This window comes from Eleginops maclovinus, chromosome 5 (assembly GCF_036324505.1).
Source record: "Eleginops maclovinus isolate JMC-PN-2008 ecotype Puerto Natales chromosome 5, JC_Emac_rtc_rv5, whole genome shotgun sequence".
In the NCBI taxonomy this organism is placed as follows: Eukaryota; Metazoa; Chordata; class Actinopteri; order Perciformes; family Eleginopidae; genus Eleginops; species Eleginops maclovinus.
The window spans coordinates 25229224-25250598 of NC_086353.1; the positions used below are offsets into that span (position 1 = coordinate 25229224).

At 41.5% G+C, this 21375-nt stretch overlaps 1 protein-coding gene across 1 annotated transcript; it reads left to right on the forward strand.

Moving 5' to 3' along the window:
- Positions 1–1522: 1522 nt before the first annotated feature.
- On the forward strand, positions 1523–19253 carry LOC134864477 (insulin-like growth factor-binding protein 4). Its single transcript, XM_063883476.1, has 4 exons — positions 1523–2373; positions 11491–11651; positions 13035–13160; positions 15035–19253. The coding sequence occupies exons 1-4, from the start codon at positions 2016–2018 to the stop codon at positions 15170–15172; spliced, it is 783 nt and encodes a 260-aa protein (XP_063739546.1). The 5' UTR covers positions 1523–2015; the 3' UTR covers positions 15173–19253.
- The last annotated feature ends 2122 nt before the right edge of the window (positions 19254–21375 follow it).

A 21375-nucleotide genomic window follows, 5' to 3' on the forward strand; every position in this document is an offset into this window, starting at 1 on the left:
AAACACTTTAACACGGCTCGTTGGCAAACACCTAGCAAACGGCATTGCTAACCTCTGAGTAACCGTCCTGAATGTGCCCCACACAACTGCATTTCATTGTGCAATCCTGTATTGTATAATGACAATAATAAATCCTTGAATCCTTGAAACACACCTCGTAAATAAAACAGCTCATAAATGACACATAATGAAACTGCTGGCTCTCTGGTGAGCTCCAGGATCAGTGAGCGGCTCCAATAACTAGCCGATGCCAGGCGTGCTGTTTACGTGAAATTGAACAGATGTCGCTCTCTTTCAAATAAAGGTTTAATAAAGGGCATTGATATAATTTCTGATGAAGTTTGAGTAATGAGGAATACAGATGCCATGTAACCAACAACACACACTGCACCTGAGTGCTGCGCGGCAGCATTGTGAGGCTTGGCTGCGGCCCATGGTCCGCCTATGGCAACCGGCTACCAGGCCGAGGAAAAGAGCTGAAAGAAAGCGCCCTCACAAAGGCATTACAATACATGCTGGGTTTCCATGGCGAAACGGAGGCCAAGGAAAATAGGAAAAAAAAAGAATGAGAGACGTCGACCAATAAAAGCCATGATTCCAACCCTTTAAGTCTGGGTGCAGGGCATATCTCCCACAAACGCTGATTCACACACTCTTTCATGATAACAAACACACGTGTAATAAACTGGCCCACTTTGCAAACGTTGTTAAAACTTATCCTGCAACCCCGCTGGAGGGAGGCTTTTTTAGGACTGGCTTGGGGGAGGGCGCCGTTGAAGAGGGAGGGGGGTGGTTAGACTGTCCATTTGCCTTTTATAGCTGCCCACTCCCGTTAGTAGCAAGAGAGAGAAAGAGAGAGAGACAGAGATCTGGGGGCCGACATAATGAGGGGGGTAAACAGAGTGACCACTTGACGTGCAAGTCTCACACTCACACACACACACACACACACACATACACACACACACACACACACACACACACACACACACACACACACACACACACACACACACACACACACACACACACACACACACACACACACGCATTGAGAGTGCAGGCATGAGGTTGCTTTGTTTTTTGAACAATGTTTTGACCCCCGAGGCACATACATGTGTGTGTGAGTGTTTTGTGCATTTAGGTTTCATTGAAGTGGAATAGGACTGGTGTGTTTTTTTGTGGTCTTTCATCATTTCAGATGGACATATATAGGTATTTTTTTAATGAAATCAGTCAGACCTGTATGACTGAAGAGGATAATAAGAGAAACCTGTTTGTGAACAAGTGAGAGGGTGATTTTTTTCCCCCCCTCCATGCACTCAGGATTGAGAAAAGACCAGTGAGGGAGAGTGTGTGTAAGCTTGTGTGTGAGAGTAAGACAGAGGGAGACAGAGGGAGAGAGCTTTAGCCTGGCTTTTCTCTGCTGTGCTTTTCAGCTCCTCTCTCGCTGTAGAAAGAGGCGTGTCCATGGACCAGTATAAAGTCCAAGGAGAGCCACTCGTGTTGAGCCATTCTCAGGAGCCTTTACGCTGCACAACAGCAAGAGGGGTAACAGCAGCTGTTACTTAAAACACTGCCTCTTCATGTCCTGCTCTGCATTTGGACAATTGTAGACCAGATTTTTTGTGGGGGCTCGTTAGAGGGCGGGCGAGCATCTGGACTGGAACTCGGAGAGACAACAAGACTCACCTGAACACAGTACTGGATATTCTTCCTGTTCATTCTAACGTAACAAAAACTAGTTCCTATCACCACTTCACTCACCAGCTGGGCACATCAGACGCAGGCTCCGATTTCTACACTGTGAAATTGAATCAGAGGAACAGAGAGGCAATACAGCAGAGGCTTTGTGTCCCTGCAATTGAAACACTAACCAGCAGAAAATATCAAAGAGCGCCCTGGACAAAGCGCTCCTCTCAGATCTGCAGTTGAAGTAGAAAGTGATCAACAGTGAGAGGAGAAGAACGCAAAGGGGTACTCTACAAGGATTGTGTGCAGGTGCCGGGGCTGTCATGGTGCGTGGAGGTGGCGTGGCAGCGGCTCCGTCCTGCTGGGCCCTTTGGGCATTTGGCGCCCTGTCGCTGGTGGCCCTGTGCCTGTCGGACCAGGCCATCCGCTGCCCGCTGTGCACCGAGGAGCGGCTGGCCACCTGCCGCCTGCCAGACGGCTGCGAGGAGACGGTGCGGGAGCCCGGCTGCGGCTGCTGCCCCACCTGCGCCCTGGCAAAAGGGGCCCACTGTGGCGTCTACTCTCCCCGGTGTGCCACAGGCCTCCGCTGCTACCCGCCGAGAGGCGTGGAGAGGCCGCTGCACTCGCTGATGCACGGCCAGGGGGTGTGCACTGACGAGAGGGAGCTGGAGGACAACTCAGGTGAGAGCAAAGGGGTCTGATCTCATGGAGAATATGTTCTTTTCTTTTAGTTTAGAGGGTGGCGGAGGCTCAGGAGGTAGATGGTCGTCCTCCAAATGGAAGGTTGGCGGTATGATCCCCATACCTTGCAGTCAACATGTTGATGAGTCCTTGGGCAAGATACCAGCTTGGTTCTGATGGCATGGCAAAGGGTGTCTGAGTGTTAGTGTCCCTGAGCACGTGGCCTCTGAAGGAATGTGTGTGAAGGCTGACTTGTTTAAAGCCTGGAAAAGCTCTTATAAATACAGTCCATTTCCCATTTATTGTAAATTACGGTTAGGGTTACAGATCCAAAGCGTTTTAGACCATATTTGATATGTGGAGATGCTCTCTGTCAGCTGAGCAGGTCTCTGTGGACCAAGCACAACAGTGTTTTCTGACTCCCTGGGCCTTACCTGAGCACGGTCAAAGTAAGGTGTGTGTGTGTGTGTGTGTGTGACTATGTGCTGCTTGTTGACCCTAATCACGGCTAAGCCACAAACCAGAGGCTGGACACTCACCAGCTTCTTGCACATGGCCTGATGGGAGCGTGCTCACCGTCCCTCTGCGGTCTACCGGCTGCTCGCTGTGAGAGGGGGCCCTGATGTGAGATGTAGAGCCGGCTACTGATAGCTGAGGTGGGTGTGTGTGCATGTGAGTGTGTGTGAGGAGCTTCTGCTGCCTCCTTCTGCAGCCTGTATGACGGTGTGGCGTGCTCGTGAGGAAGGAACCGTGCATTTGGTTAATACGTTAAAAAAAGAATCCCTGCAAATTAGCTCATCAAACTGAGATCCTGCAGGTAGACGTGCACTGAATTGAAATGCATTGTGGGAGACTGTGTGTGTGTGTGTGTGTGGGGAAGTGAACTTGTGTGTGCGTTTGTAATAGGAGTAGGTAATAAAAGCCGCTGTATGAAATGTCTGTAATGGAGTGTGGCCAGTGTGGGGCTATTAGGGCTCTCTGCAATCAGTAATTCACTTGGTGCTCTTTCATGGACGCCCCCGTGCTGCCTCCTCCTCCTTCTCCTCCTCCTGCTGCTGCTGCAGACGTCTACATTTCTCTATCACACTCTTTTGGTACAGCTTTTTATTTCCTTCTTTATTGTTGCATTCCTTTTCCAAACAGAAAGTCTGTCTAATACTGGAAGTCTTATCTACAGTTCCAGTTCACAGCTTTGATGTTCAGACTCTGGTTTCCAATGTTTGTCTTCCACAAAGGGAGGGGTGTTGATTTCCATTAAGCCATATGAGACGGTTGTAATAATGTGTCTCAGACAAGGTGGTTCTTTCAAGGGTTCCAGATCATCAGCTAAGCAGCCAGTCGTTCCTTCCACTGATCTCCCCGACAGTAATGGTAGTAGACGCTCTGTAAGTGCCAGAACGACAAAGATTTGGATGAACTTAGCCAATATGAAACTCCCAGGACTCTCATCTTCATTGCGGCATCTGTTTCCCCTGGCCCTGGGTGCACCCCCACCCCCCCCCTAACAAGCCTTGGAGCGCATCGCTCAGCGCGTCCAGCTCCTTCATGAGGATGAGCTCATCGGCACTCTTGCTGCCAGAGTTGAAATGAGAGCCTTCTGCTCTGTGTGCAGGGCCAGCGTAGGTTAGGCGTTGCATGACTAAATGGAATCAGAAAGAAGAGGAAAGCTGCTCAGAGCCTGATAATAAAACCGGGGGCTGTCCGTCTTGCAGAAGGGTTATTGTTTCTGACTTTGATGCTGTCCGATCGGCCGGGGTTTCAGTGCACAGTGAGGGAATCTCCGGTCCGGGGTGGGGCGGCAGTATTTTGGAAAGTTCATAAGTTTGTTTTGGGTGTTCTGTAATCTGAGTGCTCAAGTCTGTTTGCCTGCATACTCCTTCTCACCCCTGGAATCTGTCATAACAAAGTGGGGAAGCACGGCCCGATAAATCTCACTGTAAATCAATTCTGCCGGGCAGCAGCTCAGATCGCTGGGTAAGAATGTTCAAAGTAAACCATGGCAAGGAGGGAGACAATCAGAAAGGCACAGGGGGAGAGGCGAAGAGCAAACTCCAGTCACAAGCAGGAGATTTCCTTTGTGGCGCATTCACCGTACTTATGCATTATTAAACAAGGGGGTGCATCTCCTGAATACATGTCTGACACTGCCCCACTCCTAGCAACAGTGAACATGCTAGATAAAAATAGAAGAGGGTTTTTAAAAACCAAGAGAATTTATAATGAAAAGGGCCCTGGGATGGAGGCAGACCTCCACAGTCCACTGAAGGGGATTTAGGGTGCTAATAGTTGCAGCTCTTCATCCAGATACTGCAGGATAACACAAGATTTGTGCTGATTCATGACCTCTTTTTAAGGCAGATTTTTGACTTGAAAAAGGTAATTCATGAAATCAGGCTGGCAAGAGTTATCACTCCTTGTGTGATTTTCAAAAGAAAGTATCAATATTATATTCTTGAGCCAACATGTCCATAGCAACAACAAGCATTACCCTGCATCTTGTGTCAAAATCTAAGACAGCTTCATTTCCTCTTAATATTTCTTTCTTAGAAACCCTTGCTAACTAGATACTAAGAATATATCATCATGCGTATGTTGGCGTCTGCTACTGCATTCCTGCCGAGTCGGCCCCGGTGTCGTGTTCGAATGCTTCCTTCGGACAGTGAAACGGATATTATTTACAAACTGATACAGATGTCAGATATGAAAAGTCTTACACCTCCCGGCACCAGAGGAGTTGCATGAATGGAGCTGTTGACGGAGCGTGACTCTGTCCAACTGCGCTCCAATTTGCTGTGACGCACACAGGTCTTGATGAAAGCAGCATGCTAACTTTGATTTTCCTTTCTCCCAAGAGCGCGGAGTCCTCGGCACGTTTTGGGAGATGTGCTATGTGAGGATTTTCCATCACATCTCTCAGCAGATGTCCCTTAATGTTGTGTGTTTGCTTTCTTTGTGTTGTGCAGCCCATTTGTACAGCTGCGGCTCTCATGCAGGAGTAAATGTGATTAGCCCCCTCCTAGTGTTGGAGCTGAGGGACACCAAACAGGCCAACATTGTCCTGGCCATCAACACCGGACAAATAATCTGAGCAGGACAGGGAATCGTCAGAATTCAGCTTTACAGAGCCGGGTCCAAGGAATTATTACTATTTTTACTTTGATCTCTGAACGTGTTTTTATACGATTATACGTGGCACAAAATTCATGGTGAACATTTCTGTGCCAAATTGGCTCCACAGCGCCACCTATAACGCAACCAATATATGAGATGTGTCCAAGATGTGTGAATTCTGTAGGTAGCTATATGTACGGTGGCCGACCGCTGCACTTACAAAAAGGTTACACATATAAAAACACAAATGTGCCAAAACAGATGCTGCATAAACAAAACGCTACAACAACGGAAACAGGGACAATAAAAAGTGATGCGCACAGCTGGGACCGGAGCGCCTGGTGATGTTAGGAGATTAAAAAGTTGGCCACCTGTCACTCTCTGCAAGTGTTTTGTCAGTATATTTGAAATGGTTAGTTAGCTACATTAGCTAGCTAGCTTACAGCATATCTGCAGTAACATGGCTTTATCGTGTCTCCTGGTTTCCAATGTGTTTTGAACATTGCGCATGTTTCGTCCAGTTGGGGAAGATGTTTCTTCATTCGCATGTATTTGTATTGTTTTTGAAAGTGTAGCACGTTTCTCCTAATGGAAGTGTTTTGGGCCATTGCCCGTCCGACCTAAGCAGCCACCGTATATATGTAACACGCAGACACAACAACAAAAAAGTCTATTGGAGGTATGTTGTTAACCCAACAGGAAGTTGGCAATTTCGATTTTGATGGTGTTTTTGGAACATTTGAAAGTGCTTTACTTTAACGAACGTCTCTTACAGACATAAAGAGATCGATTTTAAAACAATTTCCCAAATTGGGATCAGTTAACTAAATCTAATATTATCTGATCCAGTAAAACAAAGAAGCAATTTACATATATATTGACTTAATGCTAATTCATAGTAATCAACACGTCCATTTACTGGTCCGTTACAATACTGTAGTATTGATTTCGCCTCCTTGCACTGAATCTATACATATATTTGAACAAATAAATTCAATCCACTCAATTAAGTGAATGATATACTTAAAAATAGTTTGACCTCATTCACCGCGGCTGCAGCTTTCTGTCGTGTCATAGATCTATTCACCACATGTAGTCGTAGATTCAGTGCATCAACAGTGATGAAGTAAAGTTGGCCACTACAGTATGATAGATTTTTCTAACACATCTGTAATCAATCTAAAACATATATTAGATCACCTAATATTGTTGCACACAGATGCTTTTTTATAAAGTTTTTTTTATCTAGATTGAAAGGGTTGCGTTCCGAGAACAGAAAGAACTGTGATAGAAATCTCACAGGAGGAGGCAGGGAGTTTGGGAAAAAAATCTGTACTGCCTTTAAATGAGCAAAACGTGTTTTATTTTCACCAGTGCAGGTTTTGATCCAAAGGATTTTTATCAGGATAAAAAACCATGTTTATACTGAAGGTAATCCAGCTGGGAGATGATAATGGCTTTATTTTTGGGATGCAGTTTCTTTGAAGTTCACACGACAGTTTATGATTCAAAGTCGGGATCTGCATTTTTAGTTCCTCTCAAAAATGTTTCTCTTTAATGCTATGTGCTTGTTGAAGTGTTAATAAAAAAGGACAGTAAACTGGTGCTGCCCTGCTCTCTTTGGATTCAGACTCTCAAACGTGTCGTACTTCAGGATGTCTGTTTTATAACATCACTAGAGAGCAAAGGGCCAAAGAAGCATCAGACAGTGCCACAGCTTTCCTTTCCACAAAGGTTGCCTTTGTCATTCACTGTTGATTTAACTTTCTATCTTTTCCTTGACAAACCCTTATCCAACATTTCCACTGGCCTTTTTACCCCTAGTAGTCTTTAACAGTGTTTTTAGGAGTGCCCCAAACACTGACTCAGATGATTAACTGATTCAGAGAAAGCTCCTGCCAGGAAACCAGGATCCAGTGTTGACTAAAGCGAACACTTTTTTGGGACAAGGCCTAGTTGACTTTTGAGTTTCCTGCCAGCTCTCTGTGTTGTAAAAACACTTATCAAACATTTTGGAGGAGTAGCCCCCGAGTTCATTTTTCAGGAGATTAGTTGCTGTCAATATATTATAATCTATTATTTCTATCTCTGTCAAGGAGAACCAAAACACTACACTCAAGGTTTCCTGCGTCTTGTGAAAGTTTTAAATGAATTTGACATTTAAGCCATTCTGGGCAATGTTTATGGAGCGATTCTTTATTAAAAGCAATCTAATCCCTGTGTTTATAAAACATGAATGAATAAGGTGGAGGAACAGGAATGACCCTGGCTGAGGCAAAGGCCTTGGTAATAGATACGATGCCTGAGCACTGAGCCGTGACCCTTCAACTCACTAAACAAGGAGGATGGATAAAAAGCAAAAGACAAATAGTTTAGAATGTTTTCAGTGTGTTTTCTCATAAATGTGCAATGGGGGACTTATAACACGCAACAGTTGCATTTCTAACCTCACCCATCACTGATGTCACAGTGTCCTGACACGCCCTGAAGTACACTCCTACATCACTGCAGCAAAAGGAAGTTAAAACGTTACAAAACTACTTTCAAGAGGAATACTTTATATTTTAATAAATTGGGACAAACTTGCTTAATGTCCTTAAATGTCCACTTTAAGCTTGATCAAAAAGCAAGTCATACAGATATATGTAACTTTACAGCAGTATAAACATGTTGACATTCGAGACAAAAAATGTCCCATATTGGGATCAACAAAATACTTCTTATCTCATCTTAGACAATTTTTTTGGGTCTCTTTAGAGTGAATTAAAAAAATAATAATAATGCGAACCACTCAAATTATATCATTTCTAAAAACTAAGCAAAAGGAAGGGCACGGTCAAATTGAGTGACAGGTGGGAGTTGTCACAGGTTTCTAGCTGCTTACCGGGTCTGCCGTAACATCACCAACGATCCACCTCTTTTCCCATTTTGGAATTAGCCAAGAGTTTGGTGGTGCCATCCAGCTTAGCTTAACATTGGGTCTTGAGTAACCATGTCACAGAGACAGGGTCCACATTTTGACCTGCCTATGATGGTGTCCATTATATTAACTGAGACATTTTATAGTTGTAAAATATAACTGTCATAAATTCTTCTATATGTCTGCCACTTTGTTGTTAAAATATGACACATATAAACACATATAAATACAGACATGAGGGAACTGGGAAAAGCTGTTGTTGGCTGATGCAAGTCGAGCTCTATGTCGAGTAAGGACAGCTCCTGTTAGTGTTTTCAGACTCTAATGTGAATTGATAATCTATGCACCACGCTTCATGAGCACCCTGTAGCCATCCTCAGTTTCTCTGTATTACAGAGCAGATATAATGGCAATGTTTTTAAAAAGATGCATCTCAGGTTTTTATACAACTGTCTCACATAGGGAGACTCTCTTTCCACTTTTGAAGATCTAAGCTAGTGGAAGAATAAACCAAGGCGAAGTACTTTGCCAATTTTGCTGACTGTAAATAAATATTTATTTAAGGATGACATTTGTCTCGTCTTGGCGCGGATTCGTCATGTAAATACAATGATTTAACAAGTTAGTGTTGTTTCATGAGGAAGAAACGGTATTTTAAATGCCGATCACACTGCCCTTTCTATCCCCAAACACTCAAAAGTCTAGTGGCTGGATTTGGAAGTGCACTCGAGCTTTCGCTGAGCACTGGCTACCTGACTATATGCTAATAATATGCTTTATTGACCTTACAGGCAATCAAACATAAATAAATAAATATGTTTTGAGGAATTAGAAGATGAATTCTACCTGCTGATTAATACAGGCAGGGTGTTTGCATTATCTTTGCATACATTCTGTGTATTCCAATGTGTTAAAAAATAAAAAGACAGGTGAAGGATGTTTCTGAATCTAAGTTTGATTGTCTGCCATAGATGTTTACTCAACAGATTTATTTATTTTGGCTGTGCACTGTATCAGCTCCATGGCTGATAATGCACGGCACGAGAGCTGCTGATCCAAATCAAATGAAAACACAGAGCAGTGGCGACTTCCTCTGCAGAAAACAGCAGTGGTAGCAAACAGGACATGCCACCCCTGACCCACTGCAACATCACTTTGGCTCTCCTTACCGAAAAACGCAGAATCGGAAAAGTTTAAACTGGCGAAAGACGAGAAAGAACAACTTGGAAAAAAGGAAACAGCTGAAACTCTGTTGGCTCTTGTGGAACAAAGTGCTGATGAGTGAGGCTTAAGAGCAACAACACTAAAAATACAAACAGCCCAGAGACGCTTCCCCACGGAAAGTCAAGCGGAGCAAAATGACTGTCTGTAAAGTTGAGACAAACACGTTCATCTTCCAGGACAGGTCGCCAAGTTGTTCAAAAGGAAAAATATCCCTCAAAAACGTCCCAGCATCAACATCCTGTAAACAGCGGGGCTGGGCCTAGCTAAGGCTGGTGATGGTTTGGATTGTGTGTATGTGAGAAAAAACTACACATTGCTCAAGATTAAGGAGAGGACTTAGCCACCTACGTGTCGACTGAATGCCTGGCAGTGACCTTCGATACTAACCAGGGCTCAGATCTGGTTCAATGGTCGGAGCGGGAACAGCTTCAAAACGGCACACACACAGTGCCAATCTGTAAAATGCCATGGGTTATGAGCAGAAACACTACACTGTGCCAAGTCTTGTGAGCCACAGGTGGAAAAAGCAGCATGCAGGAAAGCACACACAAAACCCCTTACCCCCATTTTAGCTATCTTGTGCCCCCCCCAGACTCACACACAGTTGTGCCCACTTGTGACAGTGCAAAATACCCTCTAACAACCTCCATCTGGCACGGAGGGAGGTTGTTGTGGACGGGTGGAGAATGGAGAGGGAGGGGGGCATTTCCTGAGGAAACAGCTGTCTGCCTGCAGGGCCGCAGATCTGCCGGATTATAGGGATGCAAAGGTGAATGTGGCACAGACCATAATGTACAGAGCTGGGTAGAACAGGGGTGGTATGGTATAAAAAGCCTCAGAGCTGGTGGCATGTTGGTGGTGCGGGAGTTGAGTAGTAGGGCGAGAGCCGAGGTACAGGTTACCCCCCAGAGCGGGAACATGGCTCCGTGTCCTTGATGTCAACCTGGCCTCATTTTTAGCCGACACCGTGTTCAGCTGTATATCAAGATTCGTTGCCTCATATTGTGCTCATCTCATTAAAGCACATTGAATTCTAAATCAGTATTCCATGTCTTCGCAGGGTATTCATTGGGTTTTAAGTCCGTATCTGTTGCAGGAAAAGGACAGGCTGTATTAATATTATTATATAAAGTATTTGGAGATTTCGATTACAGCAGGCTTGTGTAAAACAAACATTTCCAGAGCACTGTAAAAGTCCCAATACAACTTTTATTGGACAAGGATGGATGTAGTTATTTCCAAAATTCACAACAACTAAATATTCTGCTTCAATCCAAAAATGTTACCCCAAAAAACTGTTCCCTCCCTACTTGAGGCACCCTAATGGAGGCCCATTCTGATGGGGTATATTCAAGTTGATTCACAAAAAATCTAAAACATTTTTAATGCTTTTCTGGGGTTTCATTTCGTAGTGTGTTCTATCTGTTTTTGTGCATGTAAATGGTCAGCAAGGGCTAAAATCCCCAAAGAAGTTCCCTCCAGAGGGTTTTTATCTCCCACACCGTTGATTACTTCCTTAACATAGTGATATCACTATGTCACACTGAACACATGGTACGTTATAGGCTACATTAAAGCATGTAAACATATCACATTAGAGGCACAACATACAAATATCAAACCTGAAAATGAGCATAATAGGGATTCTTTTAATGAACTAATTTATTCATTTTAAGGAATAATCCATCAAGGATTTTAAATAGTTTTTTGGGTGATAGAGACTTCATTTGAAAACCTCGACAAAGGTTTTGAAATGTAGAACAATGTCAGTCAAGCCTCCTACAGCTGTTTACGTAATACTTGACGTGCATTGTCCACCTTGTTGAAAAGGAGAAACTAAAACATTATTCCTTGTCCTTTAGCAATGGAGAGGCAGGATGAGATCATCCCTGAACACCCGAACAACAGCAACATCCGCTGCAGTCCGCAGGACAAGCGCTGCATACAGAAGACCCTTGCCCGACACCCTCCCAAATCGAATCAGAGAAATAACAACGCCCGGGAGGAGGCCAAGGCGGCACTGGTGAGACCAACGTCTTCTGACATTTTCAGGGAAAACAACAAACTCAGGCAATCCCTTCTGCTGCAAAAGCCCCAGCAGGTGTTCCACATTAAGGCTTTATAGTTCCAAAGCCACAAGCGTAACAGTCAGGTTATAAATGTACAAATTAGTTATTTACAGACCGTAAAATTTAATTGTGGTCTTGCGGAATAAAGTACAGGTGCACTTTGACATCAGCATGCAATTTGATGCTTTAATTTTGGCAAGAGGGGAACATAACATCCACATTAATCAGTAACAGACTGCTTTTACCACACTTTAGGGCATTCATTTAACACAGACGTTTGCCAAACATGTCCATGTGTCTCCCGCATATAGGTTTTTAAAAACATTCTTTAAAGACTAAGTGGTGAAGCAGCTGGATTGGCTTTGCGGATTGATTTAAAAATCTGCCACAATGATGCATTCACATGCAATCATTAGTTGGCTTGGGTAATATAAACCTCTGGTATGTTAAGTTTATCTTGTATGCCACAGAAGCACTTTGAATTTATTTCATTACATAAATCATGATAGTAAAGTTAACGTTGGTATTTCCCAATTATTATAGTTGCCTAGTATTTATTTCTAACTTTATTTTTTGCATATTTGGGACTCATTCCAGTAGGAATGAGTCCCAAAACCCTGACATGAGTTAGCATTTTACCACTTTTGGTTCCCTGTTCTCAAATTCAATGGTTTTTGAACGTGGTTTTGTTAGAAGCCTAAATTAAGTCTGGTTGTTACCACAAGCTGAAGAGATTTTAACTTTTTAAATGACATAAATAACAACACTTAACATCCCACTGCGGAATCTCTAAAGCTTCTTAGCGGTTGCTAAATGTGACTACTTTTGACAACTAAACGTCCTCTCACCGAACATTAGCCACTTTTAGCTTAGCAGTTTTCTCACCATGATGTAGTTTGTTTCTAGCATAACACTAGGTTTTTACTTGTCCCATTTATGCTTCAAACATTAAAAAAGTTGTGTTGATACGCATGTGGAGATTATCCTGCTGAACAAAACATGTAAGTATCATCAACGTGTGATAACAACAGAATATTTTCTGCAATATTCTGAAATCTAACAGAAAAACCCCATTGCTTTTTGTTGAGGGAGCCCTTGTGGTGTTAACTTACTGGACAGTCTACAAAAGCATGTCATCACTAATTTACTTTATTGAGGAAAAAGCAACATTGGAAGGAAAATAATAATTGAACACAAATTATGACAACAAAATGATAACATTTCAATGTGCAGTGGACATCCCGATTAAGATTTGAAAAAAATAATACATTGTGCTGCCCAGCTTTATCTGGAGTTCTGTTGTGTACAGACATCATAACAAAAGATTTCTTTTACAGGCCCCATGTCGTGCTGAGCTACAGAGAGCGTTGGACAGATTGGCGTCAAATAGCCGCACACATGACGATCTCTTCACAATCCCAATACCCAACTGTGACAAGAACGGAGATTTCCACACTAAACAGGTCTGTGATCAGGCTTTTTTTCCTTTTGAGCTTTATTGAATTACTGAGGAGGACACTATTTGGCCATGGGAACTGGCAGACTGTGAAGCCCTATAATAAAGCCAATATAAATAAAACATCCTTCAAACTACATCAGGAACATAACACAAAACAAGCCTGCAGAAGATGAAGTATTGTCTTACTCGTAGAATAATAACACAGAGTTTCTCCAAGCAGACTGTCACGGTAATGCCAAGAGCTTTTTTTGCAGTGATTTGTCGAGACGAAGAGAGACGAATGGTTTGTTAAAGTGGATTTCTCTAAACAGTTACCAAAAATCACTTTATTACGGTTATGGATGCAATTAGCCCTTCGAGGCAGTCACTTTTTTGTTATCGTGCATTTGCACGATTGGGCAACTATGTAGATAAGAGTGAGACAATCAGCGAAGATAACACGCAGATAAGACTGCTCAGACTTGAATATGCAATCAAAGCAGAAAGCAGAGTGATAAAAGGAATGCTCTACTAACACATCCAGTCTCAGTTGTGTTGATTGTGTAACGCGGTTAAAGTATCTGTCTGCTCACATTCACAGGCATCTGTTTACTGTTTAACTAAAGCTGCCCTGTGATAAACCCTATTGGGAAGGAAACAACAGGTCATAAGGGACAACTGGCAATCATTTCATGGCAGGGTTACTCTGAGATCCTTAACTTACCTAAAAGGCTTTTGGAAACTGTAAATCATTAAAGAAAAGAGTGGAAAATGACCCAAAGCAGTTTGGATTACAGGAATCATTCAAAGTCCGGAGCAGGAATCTCATGGGCTTGGTATATTTGACCATTTATGGAAAACATAGCCAAGTGAGCATTGCAATGAAATCATCTTTAAAAGCTTAGAAGTCAGGCCTGATGTCATCCATGGGGATTATGGCCCTGCCAATACAGCATTGAATGTTCTTTAAAGATAATCAAACTAGTCTGTTACCTCAGTTTGAACCTGCATTCATTGATTTCTCAGCACAGAACACAAAGACAACTTATCTCATAACTCGTTAGCAAACACCTGCATGTTAGCACGTCCAGAAATTCCAATATTCACTCTTATTTTAAGCTCTTTTTTGCTCTCCAGCAATTACTTTCGGCTAAATGCTGCAAATAATTCACAGGTTAGTCGAGTTTGTTATCAGTGTGCCGTTTGGTAAAGGACAGGCAAGGTACAGTGGGCTTTGAGAGCTCATTTGCTAAAACCAGCAGTCGGCTGCTAAATAAATACTCAGATATGAAGATTGAGAGTGCACTAAATCATTAAAACTACAATACCGATGCCGTAAAAAGATAATTTGAAATTTAGGAGAACTGCAGAGTTGGTTGATAAGGGTACACATAGTTGTGTAATCTATTGTTAAAAGTATTGCCAAAAGTGAAAGCATTAGAGGTTTAAAATGATGATATTTTGACAAAAACTGTTGTGTGCAAATCATAAGCATGGGAACAAATAGGTGTGGATGTGTAATTTAAACAAACAAAGTAAACATATATTCACACAACATAACACAACTTGTGACGCCTTCAAGCCTAACTGGATCTGGGATTTATTTATATTTTATTTTTGGATTAAATTAAGCTAACATTCATCAAGTTATGATGCGATATATTTACTTTTGCCCCCGAAAAAGTCAATCATAAGAGTACATACCAAATGTGTGAGCGCCTTGTGATCAAACGTTGTGGAACTTTTTGTCATTATTCACTGGGAAAGGCAAAATTAGAGTAAAGATATGATTAACATACATTTGGCATTGTTGACTAGAGCTGCTTTAATAGTTGAACCTGCAGTCGAAGAGGCTTGTTAGAAGTTAGTCAAATATGTATTTATCTTTTCTGCCTGCAGTGTCATCCCGCTCGTGATGGCCTGCGGGGAAAGTGCTGGTGTGTGGATCAGAAGACAGGCATGAGGCTGCCGGGCCCACTGGAGCCACGAGGGGATCTGGACTGCCACCAGTTAATGACTGCTACCCTGAGGGATTGAGGAGTGGATGGGCTTTGGGGGGCGGGGCGGGGGGGGGTGAACCAGCTGGATTCTACTGGTGCTTATTAGTAGAACTATGCGAGGACAGGACTTTGCTTTAAAGCCTCGCTTCACCTGAGGCTGGTACTTGAGCCTGCGCAACAAAGAGGAAACCATTGATTTGTTTAGCTATTTTGTTTTCTGTGTGAGAGTATGTGATCACAGATGTTTGGAGCACTTGTTGTGTATTGTTTCTATGTGAACTTTAAGACCGATAGTCTTTAGACACATGCGCTTTAAAGCCACAGGTGGAAAAAAAACCTTCAACCAATACCAGTTGTAATTGTGATCTTTGTTAGAGAGCAAAATGTGTTGTTGTCTAGTCTAGCTTCAGTAGATGATATTTCAAAAATTAAGAAGATGCATTAACCTTACCAGATAATCAGACCTGAAATACAACAGGAGCTGTTAGCACTAGATCGGCTGGAATAACTGCATCAGGACAATCCAGAAAGATGAAAGGATTGTGTTCTTTTTCCACAGTTTGTGTAATAGGTTGTAACGTCTTATTGTACTGTCCTATATGTCAGAACACCCCCCCCCCCCCATCTGCTGACTAGGTAATAACTAAGCACAAAATGTGTTTGCAAACACAAAGATTAGTTCAGTGACAACACAAGAGCAATAAAATAAGGTATGATAACAGATCAAATAACAAAGAAGCGGGGGAGGGGGGAGGCAAAGGAATGCAATGATCCCCTGCCTTGAGTTACCAAATGATAAGCCATAGCTTTTCACAACATCAAACCAAAGTGAAAAGTGAGATAAAGAGATTACTTTCAACAACTGTATCTCTGACAAGCCAGAGTAGATTCCCGCCCCGTGGTTAGCTCTTCTCACTCTGACTCATGGGGGTGTGGAGGGACTGGCAGCGCAGCAGGCACACACCCTGTACACTGCTGATAGGCTAATCTTGTTTCTCCAGCTGGTTTTAACACCCAGTGTGACTTTGATGTTTGTATGAATATGCTTCAACATAAATGATTCCTCTCGAAACAGACTGCCTGGCAGAACTTTCATGGTGCTATATACTGATTGTGCCAAAAAACAAACAAAACGGCTTCTGCACTTTTTGGGGTATTGCTGAAGAATGGAACAGAAGACGGAGCATTTAGCATCAGCAAGTGTGAGGATCACCCCAAATGTATGACTATCTGCACTAGCTACTGGCCAGGTCTGCTTTCAAAGTGTTTTTTCAAAGTTATTGTTGAAATTTAAAGGTAACCTGACAATAGAGTGGAGCAGGAATGAGTCTTGAACCCGGAAATCAGTTAGCATTATAGCACTTCTGGGTTCCCTTGTCTCAAAGTCAATGTACTTTTTGTTATTGTTTAGGTCTGTGATTAACTCAAGCTTAAGCTATATTCAAGTTTTGTTCTGCAATATAAAATATGTCAGTAAACACCGCAATGGTGAATGTCTGAAGCTCTTATGTGTCTTAAAAACTGCATTTGCTACCATGTGGCTAAATGAGAGTCAGCCTTTAGCTTAGTGGGGTGATGCTCAGTCATGTGATCGAGACTTGGTTTGTTTAGAGCCTCATGTTAGCGATTTGCTTCTGGCAAATGCATTTTCTCTTCAACAAGTAAAATGTGTTGTCAATATGTCAGAATTATACTGCTGAACAAAATGTGTATCATACAAAATTCAATGGAAAAATGCCAATATCCCAAAATGTTAGTTTAGGTAGCCCTTGTAATGCTAAGTTCTGGGTCGGCCTACAAAACTACTTCCCTTCACTGTACCACTCTATAGCACTGCACTAACACTTCAGATAGCTGGCCTGTTTCATTGGCAAAAGTTGTACATTGCAGGTGTGATGAGTGTTTGATATACAAGCAGAGCATAATAAGCATTAACGAATAAGCTCCTGGCAGCATAACAACTACAAGTCAACACGAAGCTTGGAACGGAGGTTGAGTTGCAGTAAAGATAGCATAGTGATTATGTGGAAACATGACAACCCTAGTTCTCATTTCGTCTGCCTAATATTAAAAGGGGTTAATTACCAGTACAAATATCATAGCTTGTTATCAAGATGCTGTAGGTGAGGATTAGTAATATTCTTATAAAAGTGTGTTGTACTGGTGGCAGAATAGCAGGCTTAAGCTAATGCTGGTGTTTATCACAGCCAGATATGGACAGCCTGCTCTGCTCCTTTGGACACTTTGGTTTTTATCAACTCGAGCACAAATGTATCTTGTGTCATTATTATAAGAACAGCATAAATGTCAACCTAACACATCATTTGCAGGGCAGTTATAACAGACATGTCAAATATCCTATTAAAAGAAACAGATTAAAGCTATTGTCACTGAATGGATTTCTTGTTATTTCTATGTCTTCAGATTCTTACTTTTGAGATGGCATATCAAGGCTAATGTAAAAACAAATTATAATGTGCAGGAACGGGGAATATTCTGAGAAATAACCTTATTGCGCAAATGTACAATAAACAAACTAAGATGTTTTCGGAGAATTTAAGTGGTATCCTTAATCTGTAATCTGTCTGCTTGTTGTGGTATGACTTTATCCAAATCAATTTGTTGTTTTCTTTTGAATAGTCCCAATTTATGGCAATGTCTATTTAAAGTCTGAATGCCCATGATAATGTGAATCTAGGCTAAAGTGTGTTTTTTTACTGCTGAATTAGACTGCAAAATATAATTTGATTAAGTTATCTACTGCAGGTAAATATACGCCAAGGGGTGGAGTCAGTGGTGTGATGAGGTCTATCCAACCCAGCAGAAAAAGAATGTTGTTCCTTATTTGTCTTTGAAATGTCAGAGAATATTCAATTTCTAGTTTCTAGTAAATTTCCATCGTAATCTCAGATTTTTTTCTCAAAATATAACCCACATTTTTAGATCTGTTTAGCTTTGAATGAGACTATTTGAGCACAAAACACTGAAGGGAGGATCATCCAGCTGCAAACAGATATAAAAGAAGTGCCATGGAAACTTTTATTGTTATCTTTATAAATGCAGTTTTGCACATTTTTCATTATTGAATTTGGTCTTTTTTTCTTTTTCTCAAATGCAGTAGAAGTGAATAAATAAATTGGGGACAGTTTATATCAAACAAGACAACAAAAGTTCCCCCTCGTCATCTCAGCATTTCTGTGAATATCTCCAGTGCATCCTTAAAAACACTCAATCCCAATATAAAGCAGAGAAAATTATTATGAAGTTTTAAATAGCTTTATATTTTTTAAGGTAAATCATAATAACCCATTCAAATAAAAAAAAACATAAGTAATTTATTTTCTTGTCTCTGTCTTGGCCTAGTTATTTTGTTACATTTAACATCAGTCAGAATTTTACATTTTGGTTGCCAGTTACTAAAAACTCCACATAGTGAGGAATTGAATGTGATGTAATTTTGAGGAAGTCAATGGTCAATTTGCCGGTGTATTGCCTCCAAATAACTCCTCACTGTCACTGAACAAGTAACTTATCCAAAGGTAGTTCATCAAAACACAGACAGATAGACAGAAGATGCTATGGGTGGAGAGTCATGCTACAGCTTAACACTGTCAAAAACCAAATATCCTGAGAGTCCTTCCAAAGACAAAGTATCTGGAGACATCAATACTCATTCAGTGAACCGCATGTACCCAATGACGTCCCAGCCCAACCGTATCATTCATAACCCCATGAAGGGTTACTAAACGTGTCTCTGGTCACTGCAATCTAGCGAGAGACGGCCTTCTAACAACATAAACGGTGTATATAAGATATAGTACGATGCTTGATCTCTAACTTTGCTGTACTGAACAGTGATTGCATTTCTCACCAACAGACTGTTCCTGTTTGCCTTTGATATTATCTATTAATGTGTAGAAGATATGAAGTAATGTTTGCATGCCTACAAATGGACTGGGGCTGGAAACAGCTAAGGTCTTATGTATCTTGTCCAGAGCAGGACCGTTATACTAAAACACTGAAGCTACCTAAAGACTAATGAAATGATTATAATGTAAATGTTTACCTGATGAAATGTACACATTGTAATACATCAATTAAAACATTTTAGAAGTTAATGCTGTCGCTGTTTTTGTTACGAATTTGGCTTATATAATGTGTTGGTGTGTGGGCTAACAAGTCACAGGAAGTATGGACATAAATAAAGGTTGGAAATGTTGCTTTCTTCACAGTCACTTGTACCACGTATAAAAAGGCTGTTACACAATAAGGTTGCCCGTTTCATGCATCACATTAAATGTTACTATAGTGATACATTTAGTAGCTTGTTTTTGTATTCAAGTCAAATCTTTTTTGAAATACAACCAGAGGTCAAAGAAGTACTCGGATTTGGTAAAAGTACCAATAATAAATTGTAAAAACACCTTGTTAAAAGTGAAAGTCTTGCATTCAAAAATTAGTCAAAGTAAAAAAAGGTTCGCCATCAAAATATACTTAAAGTACCAAAAGAAAAAGTACCGAATTATACTAAATTACTGGATTATGATGTGTTAGTGTGTTTATCACAGCTGGTACATGCAGTGGTGGATAAAGTAGTCAGATTAGCAATAATACAATTTAAAAATACTTTGTTACAAGTAAAAGTCCTGCATTCAAAATTGTACTTAAGTAAAAGTACAAAATTATCGGAATCAAAATATACTTAAAGTACCAAAAGTAAAAGTATTCGTTATGTGTAATGTCCCATTTCAGAAGTGTACATTTATTGAGTTACTGGGTTACTATGAGGGTTGTTGGTGTGTTTTTATCCCAACTGGTAAATGTAGAGCTAATTTGAATAACTTGATATACTGCTGCTGGTTGTCGTAAGCTATAAATATATGTTGGAGTTACTTAATATTTTATTTTATTTTGTATTAGCTAATAACCTAAGTCAAAAAAATAACTAGTGAATAAAAGCTGTCTAAACATAGTGTATTAAAAAGTACATTAGTGACTTCCAAAAATCTAGTGGAGAGCAAGTATAAAGTACAGTGGGGCAAAAAATTATTTAGTCAGCCACCAATTGTGCAAGTTCTCCCATTTAAAAAGATGAGAGAGGCCTGTAATTTTTATCATATGTATACCTCAACTATGAGAGACAGAATGAGAAAAAAAAATCCAGGAAATCACATTGTAGGATTTTTAATGAATTTATTTTCAAATTATTGTGGAAAATAAGTATTTGGTCAATAACAAAAGTTCATCTCAATACTTTGTTATATACCCTTTGTTGGCAATGACAGAGGTCAAACGTTTTCTGTAAGTCTTCACAAGGTTTTCACACACTGTTGCTGGTATTTTGGCCCATTCCTCCATGCAGATCTCCTCTAAAGCAGTGATGTTTTGGGGCTGTCGCTGGGCAACACGGACTTTCAACTCCCTCCAAAGATTTTCTATGGGGTTGAGATCTGGAGACTGGCTAGGCCACTCCAGGACCTTGAAATGCTTCTTACGAAGCCACTCCTTCGTTGCCCTGGCGGTGTGTTTGGGATCATTGTCATGCTGAAAGACCCAGCCACGCTTCATCTTCAGTGCCCTTGCTGATGGAAGGAGGTTTTCACTCAAAATCTCACGATACATGGCCCCATTCATTCTTTCCTTTACACGGATCAGTCGTCCTGGTCCCTTTGCAGAAAAACAGCCCCAAAGCATGATGTTTCCACCCCCATGCTTCACAGTAGGTATGGTGTTCTTTGGATGCAACTCTGCATTCTTTCTCCTCCAAACACGACGAGTTGAGTTTTTACCAAAAAGTTCTATTTTGGTTTCATCTGACCATATGACATTCTCCCAATCCTCTTCTGGATCATCCAAATGCCCTCTAGCAAACTTCAGACGGGCCTGGACATGTACTGGCTTAAGCAGGGGGACACGTCTGGAACTGCAGGATTTAAGTCCCTGGCGGCATAGTGTGTTACTGATGGTAGCCTCTGTTACTTTGGTCCCAGCTCTCTGCAGGTCATTCACTAGGTCCCCCCGTGTGGTTCTGGGATTTTTGCTCACTGTTCTTGTGATCATTTTGACCCCACAGGGTGAGATCTTGCGTGGAGCCCCAGATGGAGGGAGATTAGCAGTGGTCTTGTATGTCTTCCATTTTGTAATAATTGCTCCCACAGTTGATTTCTTCACACCAAGCTGCTTACCTATTGCGGATTCAGTTTTCCCAGCCTAGTGCAGGTCTACAATTTTGTCTCTGGT